The sequence below is a fragment of the Falco biarmicus genome, chromosome 5 (genome assembly GCF_023638135.1).
Source record: "Falco biarmicus isolate bFalBia1 chromosome 5, bFalBia1.pri, whole genome shotgun sequence".
NCBI lineage: Eukaryota > Metazoa > Chordata > Aves > Falconiformes > Falconidae > Falco > Falco biarmicus.
Window position 1 is genome coordinate 86,028,901 of NC_079292.1, and position 15,421 is coordinate 86,044,321.

General features: G+C 39.5%; 1 protein-coding gene across 1 annotated transcript in view; it reads right to left on the reverse strand.

The window, feature by feature from the left end:
• Positions 1–15,421, reverse strand: part of CFAP44 (cilia and flagella associated protein 44) — a 41,762-nt gene that overhangs the window by 4,928 nt on the left and 21,413 nt on the right. Inside the window, exons 19-29 of the mRNA XM_056340821.1 lie at positions 13,657–13,709; positions 13,054–13,216; positions 12,595–12,725; positions 11,414–11,625; positions 10,861–11,026; positions 9,720–9,897; positions 5,922–6,425; positions 4,369–4,572; positions 3,753–3,948; positions 2,680–2,790; positions 1,056–1,186 (exon numbers count right to left, since the gene is read on the reverse strand). Of these exons, the coding sequence (XP_056196796.1) occupies positions 1,056–1,186; positions 2,680–2,790; positions 3,753–3,948; positions 4,369–4,572; positions 5,922–6,425; positions 9,720–9,897; positions 10,861–11,026; positions 11,414–11,625; positions 12,595–12,725; positions 13,054–13,216; positions 13,657–13,709 (2,049 nt within the window). The remainder of the gene's footprint in view (positions 1–1,055; positions 1,187–2,679; positions 2,791–3,752; positions 3,949–4,368; positions 4,573–5,921; positions 6,426–9,719; positions 9,898–10,860; positions 11,027–11,413; positions 11,626–12,594; positions 12,726–13,053; positions 13,217–13,656; positions 13,710–15,421) is intronic.

Sequence of the window (15,421 nt, forward strand, 5' to 3'; positions counted from 1 at the left end):
AAAAGTGTTTTTTTTCTACATACGATGACAGGTGGGTTTCAAAGGCAAACACAAGGCTCATCTACATATGCAAGCAAGATTCTACCCTGAATACCTCTGTACACAGGTACACTCGCAAACATCTCCTTTAGTAGAGAAGCCCTGTATGTATCAAGAGACCGCTGCTTGGTTTACTGTCTAAAACACTTCTAGATCTACAGAGCCCACAATACATTTTTTACTGTGTTATGCCTGGAAATGCTTATTGATTCTGCATGAGAAAGAAACAATTCAGACTCAAATGTCAGACCTCAGGGTGAATATGTGGCAGCTGGCACTTAGGAAAGCCTTTAAAAACTAAACAAAAAATGTTGTAAGTTAAGCATATTTGATGGAACATTTTTGAGGCACAATAAAAGCAAGGCTTGCATAATGTTATTTTGGCAGAAGTCTCTCCCTATCCCGGATAACCCTTCAAATTGATATTTTTGAATTAATATAAATCAAATGTCTTGATGAATGCAGGAGCTCAAAAAAGCTAAAAGGAAAACTTGCACCAAGAGAGTTTATTCAGTAATTACTGTGACAAAGAAAAAAAAAAAAAAACACCACAAAAAACCCCAAAAAAACTACAATAAAAAGAAATAGATGGAATAATATCATTTTTATGCATTTATGTTAACCTCCGTTTGTGTTCGGATAAGTATTCTTTACTCTCTCCATCCCCACACACATGCACAGAGGACAGGACAGACTACATCAGGTGTTTCATCTGAACCGCGGAATCCAGTTCCTGCTGCCACGTGATGGCTAGGCAGCTGGGACAGAACTGGACCTAAAACCTGAATCCAGCCTCGCAGCAGCTAAGGGCACAGCACCTTGATTGACCCTTTTCAGGAGGACAGATGACCCATGTTGAGCTGCCTCCTGCCTCTGTGCTACCACAGATATCTCTACCCAAACTGAGGCCTCTCAAAGGGTTAGGATTTTGGTTTTAAATCTTAGGCAAAATCACTAGCACAACATTGTCACTGTAACGGAGCCAGCTGATGCTTGCTGAGAAGAAAACACAATACCTTTTTGGCTAAGGCATTATATTTCTTTCTGAGGTTAGCAGCAACGTTCTTCTTCTCTCTTAAAGCTTTCTCAATGTCTAACCGCTTCTGCCGGAGCTGGATGGTGTGTCGGAAGAGTGCCTCATTGCAATCTGAGAAGAAAAGAGTCAAAGAATAGCTTAGTTTCATTATGACTGCACTATAGTTACAGGCTTGAGCTAGTAGCTTCTCCTGCTGTGCAAACTGCCCAGCGTTCCCCATAATAAGATGATGCTCTTGGCTCCCTAGAGCTTTCTCAAACATAAACCACTTTCCTCCATGAGGGGATGAATGTCTTGGACAGATCTTTTTTTCTTTAAGTTCAGTCAAGACAGTTTGTTTCCTGAAGTAAGACTAAATGCATCAAAGCCAGTATTCAAGCCAAGTGCTCAAAAGTCAGCTCTTGTAAGTAATGCAGTCCCAGTAATTAATACATGTAACAGTATAATCTTCAATTATGCCAACACGTAGGGTTTTTTATCCATAGCACCCTTCACTAGAAATGATGAATTTGCTGTAGGGTTCATTTATAGCTCTATCTGTAAACACAGCTGTGGTTCATAGAACCTGTTTCATTTGTTTCATGGTAAGGAAGATCCGTGAATTTCTATCAAACACAGTGATTTCAGTCATACTAATCGAGTGCATAATTATACCCAAATCAGCAGGCATTAAAAAAAAAAAAAAGTCCAATAAAGGCAAGGCGAATGACACATGAAGAGACAAATACTAAGAGGCTAATGCAACGTGTAATTTCCCTGTTAAATTAGTAATTTGGACTTTTTTAATAAAAAGTAAAAATCTTCATTTCTTCCCAAAATTTCATTGGAGATGAATGAGGAGTTAATCAAAAATTCAATTTGTGGAAATGATGTTAAAATCCAATTAAAAAAATCTATAATAAGGTAATTTGTTGGTAAGTTCTAACCGAAAGTAAAGCAGTGTTGTTACGTGCTCATTGACGTATCACTCAAAGAAGATATGTCTTTTTTTTTTTAAAAAAAAAAAGACAACAACATCCTAAACTAAACTCATACAAAAGAAAAGGTAGGAGGCGCAGGGAAGTTGCTTGCCTTTGTTGAATGACCGAACGATGAAGATTTTGCACAGTAAAGCTCCCAGCTTTTCAGAGACCCTCAAGAGCGGAGCCCAGCAACAGGCAATTGCTGCATAAATCCACGAGGGGGTAACAAAGACCTTAGTTTACCAGCACGGTAGCATCCCCCCAGCTAGCACAGGCAGCAGGTTTCCAGAGAGCGGCTACAGCCTCCCACCAGTTCCATTCCTGAGAGGAGCCTTTTCTCTCCAGAAAACAGCCAGGAAATGGTGAATGGTTCTTTACATGAAATAAATAATTCTTAGTGCTTAGCTAAGTTTTATTTTTATAAAGTTTTTAATTAGGGTACCATATAGTACCAGCGGTTTCATTATCTTCACTGAGATTTCCTGGGGAGAAATGCTGCACTCGGGAGAGGTACACAAGTTCTGGGCCTTAATGACATTAATATGTAGTGAAGAACAAAGTTTTGTGTTTTCTTTTTAAACACACAATGCTGCTGCTAAATCTAAACAAGTTGTCAATGCAAGGAAATGATGGCTTAGGTACTCTTTGGGCAAACAGAATCATCGAAAACTTCATCTTCAGATCCAGAATTTTCTTCGTCAGTCCCCAGGCTGGACTCTTCAGCGTTCTCCTCTTCATCCTCATCTTCTTCATCTGGAAGAAAAGGACAGTACTGCTGGTTTGCAGAATGCCCATGGACCCACTGGCTGGGTGTTACGCCAATCTGCTGGTGAACACAATCCCAATAACCCATGAAAGATCATCCTGGTGATATGTGAATCCAGGTACCTTTTGCATTGATCTGATAACTTCACAGAGATAAAAAATGAGGGAGAGAGATGACCTAGTAATGCCAAAGGCACAGACACAGGTACGTTTTGGGGCCTTGGTAATGTTTCCTCTATATGTGCTAGTAATTTAAACCTTGTGAGTTTACCATTCTGCTACAGAGACTAATCAACCAAGCAAAATACAAAGGTACAAAACTGTCACGAAAACATCACTGTGTCTGTGCTTTTTGCTAATCATGTCCTACTTGAAATCAAAAGCCACGCCAAAGAGAAAGCACAAGTATTTTAGCTCAGTAAGACTGCCTAGCCTTAGCAGTTTAAAACAAGAGTCACTAAGATAAATTAAATCCTTTCATAATATGTTTAGTCCTGTGACTAATAGATGATTGCAGATTAGGTCTATGACCTCTCATTAGTCAATGGACAGATTAAAGAAGACTGTCATGAACGTGGCAGACTAATCACTTACCCATAGCTCCCATTGGTACAGCATGGAAAGTACCTATTTAAAACTTTGCCTCTTCCTCATACCAATTACCAGTGCTCAATATTGATTTACAGGAAGTAAATTGCAGGAGCTGTCATCAGACCAAACGTAGTCAGTTAGAGGCTGAATTACATCATTGTTATCAATCAAGATAACAATGCTGCCACGGAACATGGATCAGGACATAAACAAACCTGGGTAGGTCTGATCTATGGTTTTCTGAACGGAGTTCAGTGTTGCATGTATTCAGGGCTCCAGCTAGATTTGAGAGATGTTTACTTGACCACATGGAAGCCCGTGTAACAAATCCATAAAACAAAAAGAACAGCATCTCCAACCTGCTTCTCTTTCTACTTCTTTTTTTTCCACCCAGTTGATTTTCTTCTTCAGAACCTTGGTCAGAAAATGGGAGAACTCATTGTTTTCTCCAAGGGATGCTTGGAAGTTGGCATAAAGGGCTTTCTCACATTCCTGAAGCTTTACAATCTCATCCTTTCTATCCTCCATCTGTGCAAGGTAGCTGTTCAATTTTGACTAAACAAACAAAAAAACCCCTACTTCAGTTAAAAGGTACAACCCGTGTGTGTAGGATATATAAAGTACATACAGGATCTGTGAAATGCAAAACTTGTCTTTCTCTCTTTAAACCTATGTTTCAATCAAGCATAACCTGGAAGTTCTTAAATTTAAGTATATCATTTGTCACTATTCCACATCATGAAGTACCTATTAAAATACAACTGTCAAGATGACAAAAATATTAACAACTGGAATTTAAAAGTGACCATCCCAGGCTGATTATCAAGAAATTCGTGTTTTTTTAAAATTTAGCACTAGACACTGGATCGGTGCTAATATGAAGCAAAAAAATGCCACTATTTACTTAACAGTTTGCTTTTGTTTCAAGCCCTGCATTAGTGATACTGTCAAAGCAGAGACACGTGGTGTACTTACTTGCATGGCCTCCTGCTCGCTGATGAGGGCACTAACACGCCCCTGGAGAAGGTTCTCCTGTTTCTCAAGGTTCTTCAGGATAAGCAGCTCTTCATACCACGTCATGTAGCGCAGGTCAGCGCTTTTCATCTGGACATCCAGCTTCAGTTTCTTGTGCCGTAGAAAGCAAAGTTCAGCATCAAAGTTGATCACCAGTGCGTTGATCTGGAGCATATGAGAGAGTCAAATGCGGAACAGGGAAAGCATTAGGAGTGGAGCTAAACATGTAAAGCTAGAGAAAAGAAAAATTCTCTCTGCTAAATCAACAACTCGCCCATGGTATTTGTTATGAATTACTGAAGCCCTTAAAAAGACAAAGTTAACCCCAAATGTGCCTTCATTCTCAGCACAATAGTAAAAGAATCACCAGGGCTTCAAAGAAATGTCTCGCTGCATTCCACTCTACCCCCGAAGTATTTTACTCTTCAGGGAACGTTTGAAGTAGTTAATTTAACAATCCCAGATGTAGCAATAAAGTCTTCTGCCTTGACAGACCTCTTTCAGAATACCTGCCAGCTCTTCCCTTAGACATTTACGGTTAAATCAGCACTAGCAGCTGCCAGCACTAACTGATACATATGTGACGGTGACAGCAGCACTCGGATATTCTTTCAAAACCTTCACACAGGAACACAAGGGTGTTTGTGTTGGGGTAGACCAAAGAGTCAATGGCCAACAGCAGAAGTTAGAGAAAAGATAGCAAGAAACAGAGCAAACAAGTGAACAGTGGAACACGTCTGGCATGCTCCTCTCTGTACCCGCCTGAATTCTGACTCAGGGGCATCCTGAGCTTGGAGGAGTATGTTTGTGTTCAACGCCTCTGAATGGATTTTTCTTCCAGATTTTATGAAATGGTAGCTTCCCCCACATCCTAATGCTGAGCTCCAAAGGTTAGTTATTGTTGGATAGGAAAACTACTTCTGTTCGCATGTTTCAAGCTTTCTACATAACCATTTCACCTGATATCTCTTCTTCTTTTAAGAGGTGATTCCCACGTTCCTTTTCTATGCTATTCATAATGTTATCACCTCTACTACAACCCTGTCGGTTGCCCCTTTTCCAGGCCAAAGGCGCTTTATCCATTTAGATGTGCCTTTTAAAGAAGCTTTTCCATGACTAAGCATTTTGTGTACCTTTCCTAATTCTACAATATAATTTTTAAGACTAAAGAGTTAGGACTATAATTATTTAAGAGCTGAGAACATAATGAAATCTACAAAGTTGTAGTGATGCTCCTTTTTTCCCCTTTTCGTCACTTTTCAAGTAATTTCTAACATTTTACTTGTCTTTTTTGGCCACTAAGCTCATAGTTTCATAGAAAAATCAATAAGAAATACAAGATCTGTTTTTCAAGTGATAATAGTCAGTCACAGTTAGGGGTGTATGCTGATCCCTTCAGATCAGCACTTTGGAAAGGGAAGAGTAGCTGCAATCCTGAGATGGAAGGGGTTTTGGTTTTATTTCTGGTGCAGTATGATTGCTCAACCTGACAAAAATAACTTTTGATTTCCTACCTTTTTAATCAAGGTCTCCTGCAAGTATAGATTTTTTATCTTCTCTCTCTTTAAAATTTCAAGTTCCATTTCTGTTGGCTCTGCCTTCTCAATCTCAAAAACGTTTTGCAGCTCTGTGAGCACAGACGATACTGTTTTCATCGGTTGTGCAGCTGCAGCCAGTGCCATAGGGTCAATCTTTTTAATGGAAGGAGCTCGAAGACACTCATACCTAAATGCATGAGCTGAGGGAGACCTTTCCAGTTCTTCCTGGAGCTTTGCCTTGGCCTCCTGCTCTTCTTTAAACTTCAGGAGAATGTCACTGTCGTACTCAAGTTTTTTTTCAGGAACCTCATCTGGGTGTAACTGAGGTATCAGGGGAAGAGGGAGACATTCTGACGAATCCAAGGCTGCCTGTATGGATTTCAATTCTTGCACTAAACACTTGATTTCATCAATAATAGAAACCTTGAGATCCCGCAAAGACATGATCTCTTTGTTCATATTCACTTTCCTCTTATGGATCTGCAAAGGAAAAAAAAAATGTTAGTAGTATTCCCCAGGAACACTTACAGAATACGTAGCCTTCCCCAACACAAGTAATGGTTAAGAGGCGTGTCATACTGACTTTCTTTCTTTCCATACTAGCTTTCTTTTCTGTACCATCTCCACACATTAACATTTTTAAACAGCTTCTTTCAGTCTGTGGTTTTAAAATCTTAGGAACCACCTCTCTCTCTCTCCTTCACAGAAAATAGCAAAGGTGTAAGAAAGGAAACGAAGCTTCCTCATTTTCCCCCAGTTCCTGACTTCGCTGTGAGTTTCTTGACATGAGATGTTGAAGCCGTGCAGAAAGCAGACAGAGGCTGTGAAAAGAAGCTGTGGGTTTTAAAGGATTAATCATTTGGGTTGTCTCTCATTAAATACAAAGAGTATCTCAGCTTTGATATATGGCCCTCTTTGCAGGCATACAGTACAAATAATATATTAAGAAAAAGAAAATTTCTTCTAATATTTTGTAAAGTAAGCTTCCATCCCCAAGACAAAAGAAACATACCTGAAAGGACCTTTTCTGTACATACTACCAAATGCACAGGTGTATGGAAATCTAGACTTCTTTGACATAGTCACTGAAACAAAGCCATTATCTCAAACAACCTCAAAGATACTGAAACAGTCCTCCATAAATGTAGGTTCTGGAAGGCAGATAAGATTCTTGTCTTTTATATGTGATGGTGAAGCTGATACAGCTATTGCAGGTGATTAGAAGTGGAATAAATTTCTGAATTTTCAAAGTATAGTAGATAGCAATATTAAAAGCAAGAAAGTAACATTCTGTCAGGTGCTTTTGGATTTCATACAAGCCACTAGATGTCCAAAACAAATTCTCTTCAGGCCTTCCAGCAATCCAGAGTCCCAAAGTCAACTCAGAAAACTTTGGCATCAGCTGAATATTTTTTCTCAAACTCAAGATGAAGATCCACTAATCTGAAAAGTGACACTTATATCAGATGTAAATGTCAGGTAGTAAGTAAACAGGCAAGTGCAGCAAAACCTATTTGTAACAACCTGTTTGCATCTTGCTTGGCCTGTAGGCAGACCTCAGTAGTAATTCTATATTCAGAAATCAGTAATAATAATTCTGTTCAACATCATTAATTATCTAGATGATGGGGCAAAGAGTACCCTCAGCAAGTCTGCCTACAATGTAAAACTGGGAGGAGTGGCTACACCAGAGGGCTGTGCTGCCATCCAGAGGGGCAGGCTGGGGAGGTGGGCTGACAGAAACCTCACAAAGTTCAACAAGTGGAGGTGCCAAGTCCTGCATCTGGGGAGGAACAACCCCATGCACTGGTACACACTGGGGGCTGACCAGCTGGAAAGCAATTTTGCAGAAAAAAAGCGTGGGTCTTGGTGACCACCAAGTGGACCATGAGCCAGCAGCGTGCCCTTGTGGCAAAGAGAGCTAACATTATGCTGGACTGCGGTAGGGAGAGTGTTATCACAGGTCGCGAGAGGTGACCCCTCCTCAGCAGTGGCAAGGTCACATCTGGAGTGCTGTGTCCAGTTCTGGGCTCCCCAGTACAAGAGAGAGATGGTGCTACTGGAGACAGTCCAGTGAAGGGCCGCTAAGATGATTAGGGGACTGGAGCATCTTTCATGTGAGGAAAGGCTAAGAGAGCTGGCACTGTTCCTGTTCAGCCTGGAGACGAGAAGGCTCGGTGTGGGGCAGAGGGGATCTCAACAATGTATATAAATACCTGAAGGGAAGAGTGCAAAGAAGATGGAGCCAGGAGCTTTTCAGTGGCCCCCAGTGTCTAGCAAGAGGAGATGAGTGCAAACCGAAACACAAGAGGTTCCCTCTGAACATCAGGAAACGCTTTTTTACTGTGAGGGTGACTGAGCACTGGCACAGATTGCCCAGTGAGGTTGTGGGGTCTCCCTCCTTGCAGTAATTAAAAAGCCATCTGGACATGGTCTTGGGCAACCTGCTCTAGATAGCCCTGCTTGGGCAGAGGGTTTGGACTAGGTTACCACCAGAAGTGTCTTCCAACTTCAATCCTTCTGTGTCTGTGATAAGGAGACACTGTATTAATTTACTTTTTTCACATGAAATAAAAAAGGAATGTGATCTAACATTAATATATTTGGCACATATATATCATTTATTTGGCTCTCATCTTTCTAAAAGAAAACAACCGTATACACCAGCCACCTGAAGTAACTGGAATTGTTCATCTGTATAAACCAGGAATTTACAACAAGAACTATTCCCTTTGTATTGGCTTGCTCTACTGAATTAGGTTAATCACTGGGTATCTGGTAACATCAGCACTACAGTGAAGTACTGGAGGCCAAGCATGAGATGAAAATGATCCAACAAATCCTCTGAGACTGTAGCATTGCTTCTGTAATGTTTAGACCTCACTATCAAAGCAACCCAGCCCAGAGGGTGCCCGAGATTAGGCAACTGGTTCATGAGGATAAGACTGGAGAAGATTCAGGGCCACCAAGAACACAAACTACACTTCACCAGACAAAGATAAACCATGCAGTGAAGACACTGCTCTGTCAGTAAGCAGGGCAAGAAATAAGCATTCCTACCAAAAAGCAACTAGACAGTTCCAAGTTCAATAGACATATTTCTTCATTGTTCTTTTAGCTAAAGAAATTTGTCACTCTGTTTTACTCCAGCAATAAAATTAAAAACAGTTCCTATGAGAAGAAAGATGGGGGGGGGGGCACGGAAAGTCACAAGGAAAGCAACAAAGACATTACACAACATTTTAGCTTCATGTGTCTTTGTGGTTAAAGACATGCAGATGCTGTAGGAGTCCTACCACAGAAAGGTGGCTCCAAAAGACCTGGTTTCTCAGGAAGATTCCAGTGCTTAGATTTTAAATCACCCAGAAGAGTGATTGCCAAAGTCCAAGTATAGAAAGGCCACACTAGATACACGTCTTTGCTCACATCCCTTTTTTGTAAAAAAAAAAAAACTTTACTAGATGATAAGAATTTTTAAAGAATTCAGAAAGACTTATGTTCCTGCTGAAGTACAAGAGAAGGTAAATTCTCATTTTAAAAGAGCCAGCTGAGAGTTATCCTAGATTGATTCAGGTTTGAGTTTGGTGAAGCACTACCAGTTCACAAGAGAAAAGCTGATCTGTAACTAAACCTGACTTAATATAGTCTTGTCCTTTAAGGCCTTTCCCCACATCCACTTTGATTTCCTTTCAAAAAATTTCTTCAGTGACTAATACATTATCATCCCTCCTCAAAAAGGGAGAAATATACACATCAATAAATCAGTTTACATACCAACACTTCCAGGGATTTGAGCTGCATCAACTTCTTCTCAGTGTTCATAAGCCTGTGTTCAGGGACTCTGTAGTTAGTGGCAGTCTTCAGCATATAACATCCCATATTTTCCTGTGCTTCTTTGATATCCTCAACATCTTTGGGATTCTCATAGTCACCACTAGGTTTGCTCTTGTATCTGGTAGGTACAAAACAAAGCTGAACTTTTAAGACAGAAAACATACAGATGAACAAACAGGGTAATTTCATACCTTCTGATTTACTCAGGAAGGCTTGGGAGGCGAGCTAGGGATCAAAAACCACACACCTCTTTCAGAAAAGAACGGTTACTTTGGGAAGAACATCACTGCACATTTGAATGAAAACCTCAGATAATTTTTTTTGCCCCCAAGAACTCTTATGACATAGCTCTGCCATGGGACAGGTTAAACCTTTACACTCGGACCAAGTTCTGGGGTTAGTGAGTACATGCTGCGCTCAATCTCAGGGAGCTGCGTGTCAACACTCCACCAGCCCATAGCACAGAATACCTGATCCTACTTTATATCATTAAACACTTAATAACCTTCTCAAAAAATGAAGAATAACCTTGTATTCTGACTCTACATTGGTCCCATTGCCTGTCATTCATCTCCTAATGAAGATATTCTGTACTTCCATGAGCATTCGAGATGTCTTGTCCCCCTCTCTTGCCTCTCAAAATAAAGGCCAGCGTGGAGCGTGAAGGTATGTCACCAACACTCATATAACGGCCATGATGTCAGCACCACTGACCCAACCCAGCTGTTACAGCATCTGCTCTGTGTGGTGCAGGCAGGGTTAACAGAGTTGACTGCAATGGTCTAGGTGTCCCTTAGTCATGATTGATTTAGACACCTCTTACTCCCTATCCGAAGATGCAGCTACCTAGGTGAATTCAAGTTTTTTAATGTTTTAGAATAACCATAGAAAATAACTGAAAGATTTTATTGCTCTCTTGAGACTCAGAGATACATAAAAACTCATCTATTTTAATTACAACCATTAGGAATATAAAAAACTAGGCAGAGAGATTATAGTGCCATACAACGGCTAAACAGCATTACTTGACCTCAGACAAGAAGCAGAACTTAAAGGCCATAGAGTCCAGTTCGAGACTCACAATTCATCCCACTCTGCCTTCCTCTTCATGATCTTAGCTTTCATCGTGTCAGATTTCTCAACAATTTTTCTGATTTGCTCATGTTTCCTTTCTATATAATGTGTGGTTGGCTTTCGGACCTCTGACGTTTTCAGCTTTTCAGCTTCGCCCTCAAAAATTCCAGTATCTAGACCAAAAAACAATAATGAAGCTGTAAACACCATGCAGCACAGTGTAGTCCCAACTCTTGTAGAGCTAGTGTCAATCAGTGGAGTTCCACTGTAGTGGATATTCTGAATGTATTCAGGCTCCCTGACTTGACTTTTAGCCACATTCTACCCATGGAGTTGACAGACAAATGCTGACATTAACCTAAACACGGAAAACTATGTTTTACTATGTATGTAACATAGTAACATGTGTTACTATGTACATAGGTACTGAAAAAACATACCACAGTTACATTTATTTACCTGTGTACCTAAAGAAATTATAATTCTTTTAGCTTTGAGTCAGGAAAACAAACTGACATGAAAGACGGAAATCATATTGCTGATAAGATTTAAATGGTCACCATTAGCCCTGTGCATATGCCTTGTCTCGGGTGTGACAATCTCCCTATTTTCTGCTTGTTTCCGTGCTTGTTCAAGTACTGTCCTCTTCCATGATGGACGTTCCTTATCTTGGTAGCATTCCTCAGACATTGCTGGAAGTCTGTAGGTGGAAATCTGATGATTGCTTTGAATAGCGTGAACAACAGTGTCAAATGCCAATGAATCCCGAAACCTGAAAAGCCAAATTAGACAAAACTACCAGATGTCAGTAGACACAACCTACCATTTTGCCTTAACCAAAAGGACATGAATAATGTAGTTCACTTATTGCACATACAACCATTACATGTAAATTCACAAGTCAGTAAGTAATAGCATGATGGTATCTGATGCTATCTATTGACTTCTATCCAAGCTAGCAATAGACATGCTCAAAAATAAACATATTAAGACCTCTCCCAATATTGAAACTTACATCAGGTTCTTCATGAGGATATTTTTCATCTTCCATTAAGGACTGATCAAAACATGCTCATTCAAGTCTTTTTCCCAGTCACACACTCTGTATGCCTACGGTGTTCTTGTTACCCTGTATTATTTCTGTTGTGTCTTTATTTTTAGGAATTCATCTTTTGCTGTATACTTAGATTTCAGAAAACCAACCAAAAAAGCACCTCACACTTTAACTTGCATTTTTGAGGAAGATCATTTCATAACTTCAAACTGTAGAGGGTACATTGTGTTAGCAATGACACTAAAATACCTGACAGACATGTAACGTGCCTGAAAAACAGAGTTCCTTTTACGGGTTGTTCTTCAAAGTTTCAGTATGAGATCTTGGCTCTTACTAAACTTACTGGAAAAAAACCAAGCAAACCTAGCCTCAAAAAAAACTCCACTCCAGTTTTCTTTAAAAAGACATGAACCAGAATAAAGCTACTTCCTTAATTTGAATATCTGAGTTTTACCAAACGTTCAAAAGTAGTAATTACACCCAAATGTTAATATATAATCTTGCATATGTTCCAAGTGAAATAAGAACAGAATCATAACAGAATAGAAGACATATTGATTAGGGGCGGGGGGGGGGGGGGGGGGGCGGGGGGAAATCACATCATTTTTCCCTGTGGCAGGTACAACTTTGTAAATTATAAGCCCCATGCAAGGTCAGAGGGCTAAGTGGAAGAAAAGTGGTACTTACTGATTTCGTAGTTTCTGCAGTCCAATCAAGTGTTTCTCATGCTCCCAAGCCAGCTCCTTTTGCACTAACTGGATTCTCTGTGCTGTCTGCCTATTTAGCTCCTCAGAGAACCTAGGGTCCATCTCAAACTGCTGCAGAAAGGCAGAAAGACAGAAAAAACAGCATCACATATTATATATTTTGGTAATTAATATTTTTGCCCAGGTGCCAGAGTTCCATGCACTTCAACATAATCCTTTATTTCAGGAGTTGTTCAGATTCCTACAGAGAACCACATTTTTCCCACATGCTTCTTAAATAGCACAAATCATCAGCTGTGATTCAGAAGTCCCAGCAAATTATATATTCATAGAACTACCTTAATCCAAAGGGTTGGACGTCTTTGGCCCCAACACATCAGGTAACACATTTTAGAAGATGCCTCTAAAGGTAAATGACCCTTATAAAAACCAGATGTACCTCTCTGTGCAGCTGCATGTGCTCGGGCAACTCCTGATTCTTTTGAAGAAGGAAAAGAAACTCATGCCTCAGTGCAATTAACTCTTCTCTTTTCTTGTGTTTTTTCTCTTCAGCTTCCTTCATTATTCGTTCATAGTCCTTTTTCTGCTTGACTTCCTCAATGCTGAAAATGCATGAAAAAAGTAAACTGTTATCTCAACAGAAGAGAGGAAAGATTACAGTTTATGTAACCTTTTAGGTTTCCTTGACAGCCTTAAACTCCCAGTAAACTCAATGGCTCGTAAGGTAACTTAGAAAGGAATCATCTTCCTGTATATTTATTTGTACAGTCCTAATGTCATGGGGCTCTGACCCTGATCATGTGTTGTCTCTGTAGTCTGAAGTTAAGTAAGTCTCAGAATACCATATTTGAGTTACTGCCACAGAAAATTAGATTAAATGGAGGGAAAGGCTGAAAAAACCTTTGTGCATAGCAAGGAAATTACCCAAACGCAGGGTGATCAACTTCTCCCTCCTGTTAGGAGGCAAAAAGAAATACATGGTCTGAAGAACAAGCTACCAACACTTGAAAATCTCTTTCATCATTATCCAAGCATCTCTTACTTGTAGGCGTTAGGATCCTCAATGTCTTCAGTAGCCTTCTTCTCAAGATCACTCTGGAATAAAAATGTTACCTTGCGTTTAAACAAGCAATAATAATTTCAAAAGAGAATAAAGCTTTTACAAACATTAAGACAGAGCTCCCATTGCCTTTCACAAAACCAAAAGAAACCTTCATGATCAGTATTGCTAAAGGGGCCTTAAATGTTAGGTTTTAATGTTTCACGAAGAAAAAGCAATGAAGTTGGTTTATGTGTAAAAGAACTAGCAAAGCACAGGTCTTAGGGACAGAGGACACAATCCTATATCCTCCCCACCAACGCTAACCATAATAGTGTTGCTTGTCCTAACTTCACTCTGTCCCATAACATTTCTGGTTCTCTACCCACCAAACCCAATTCTCTTGTCAAGAGACAACATATCCTGGGCTGATTCCAAGTCACATGTGTAATTAATCTGGTTTGCTTCTGCTGACTACGTAATGGGTTCACAATTATTAGCTGTGAAGAATGACAGATGGATGGACACTGCAGTCGCACAAGCCTCATTTCCCTAGGCAATCATGTGCAAAAAAAAAAAAAAAAAAAAAAAAAGAGGGAGGGCCTCTCACCCTACAGTGAATACAGTCATACTAAATTGATCTGTAATTTAACTCAATTAGCTTCAGCAGAATTGTATTTGATTCTCTAAGAATCTCATTAAGTTTAATGAAGATGGAATATTTAAAATCTTCCACATGACTTAAAACTAGAATACTTAATGAAGATATACTTTGATAAGGGAAAAACTCTATTACGATGGTCATTAAGCAATGTTGCTAGCCTGAACAATAGAAATTAACCATAAAGATCTTTATATAGAGCTACTTACATACTCAAAATGATAGAACTGTATATATGCTTTATAATTGTATATTAATCACTACTTGTAATAGTGGAGCTAGCAAGGCTCTGGTATCACAGGTTCCAATCACTCAGTTTAAGAAGATAATTTTGGGTCTATTCTCAGTGCTATATATGCTTGTGATACTGGTAAAGAATTCCAACTAGTCAAGAACAATTTAACTAAATAACCAAAATCACAAATTCCTCTCAGTCTCCCTCATCAAGCATGTTCCAAAATGTAGTTACCAGCTAACATTAAAAAAAATATTCAACTTTCAATTATTTTTATGTTGACCTTTCAAGACTTTTAAACTGTACTGAATGCATACCTGCTCAAAAACCCCTTGTGCGTGATAGCACTTCTTTACTCAACAGGTCTCGCTTCTTCTTTCAGGTTATATTTGTTTAATTCAGGTGCTCAAGATTTTTAAAAAAATTCTATAAAGTCTGAATGTTTTCAGTAGGGAACCTGACACCTCTATCTTCTGTATTATCAGTAGAACTGTTACTGAATGTCATCTGTTCAAACGTGCTACAGGTGATGAGCTCTACAGTGATTACAGGACATCTGTAAAATCATTACTGCTAATGCTATCCAAACGTGAAACAGCAATGGGATCAGCATCACACTGTGCTATGTTGCAAATTCAAAAAAATCCAACTTGTGAATTGTATATGAATGGTACTAGATGCACCGAGAAACTCACATTTCATATTCTCTAACATTATTTCTAGAATGCCCATCTAGAGCAGAATCATACTTTACTGGAATTAAATCCAAGACAGGTTTAAGTATGACAAATTTTCGTGGTTCTTTCATTCTAGGAACGTACCTGACTACACCTTTGAGTGGGACAAGACTTGCAGAATATTACATATGAACA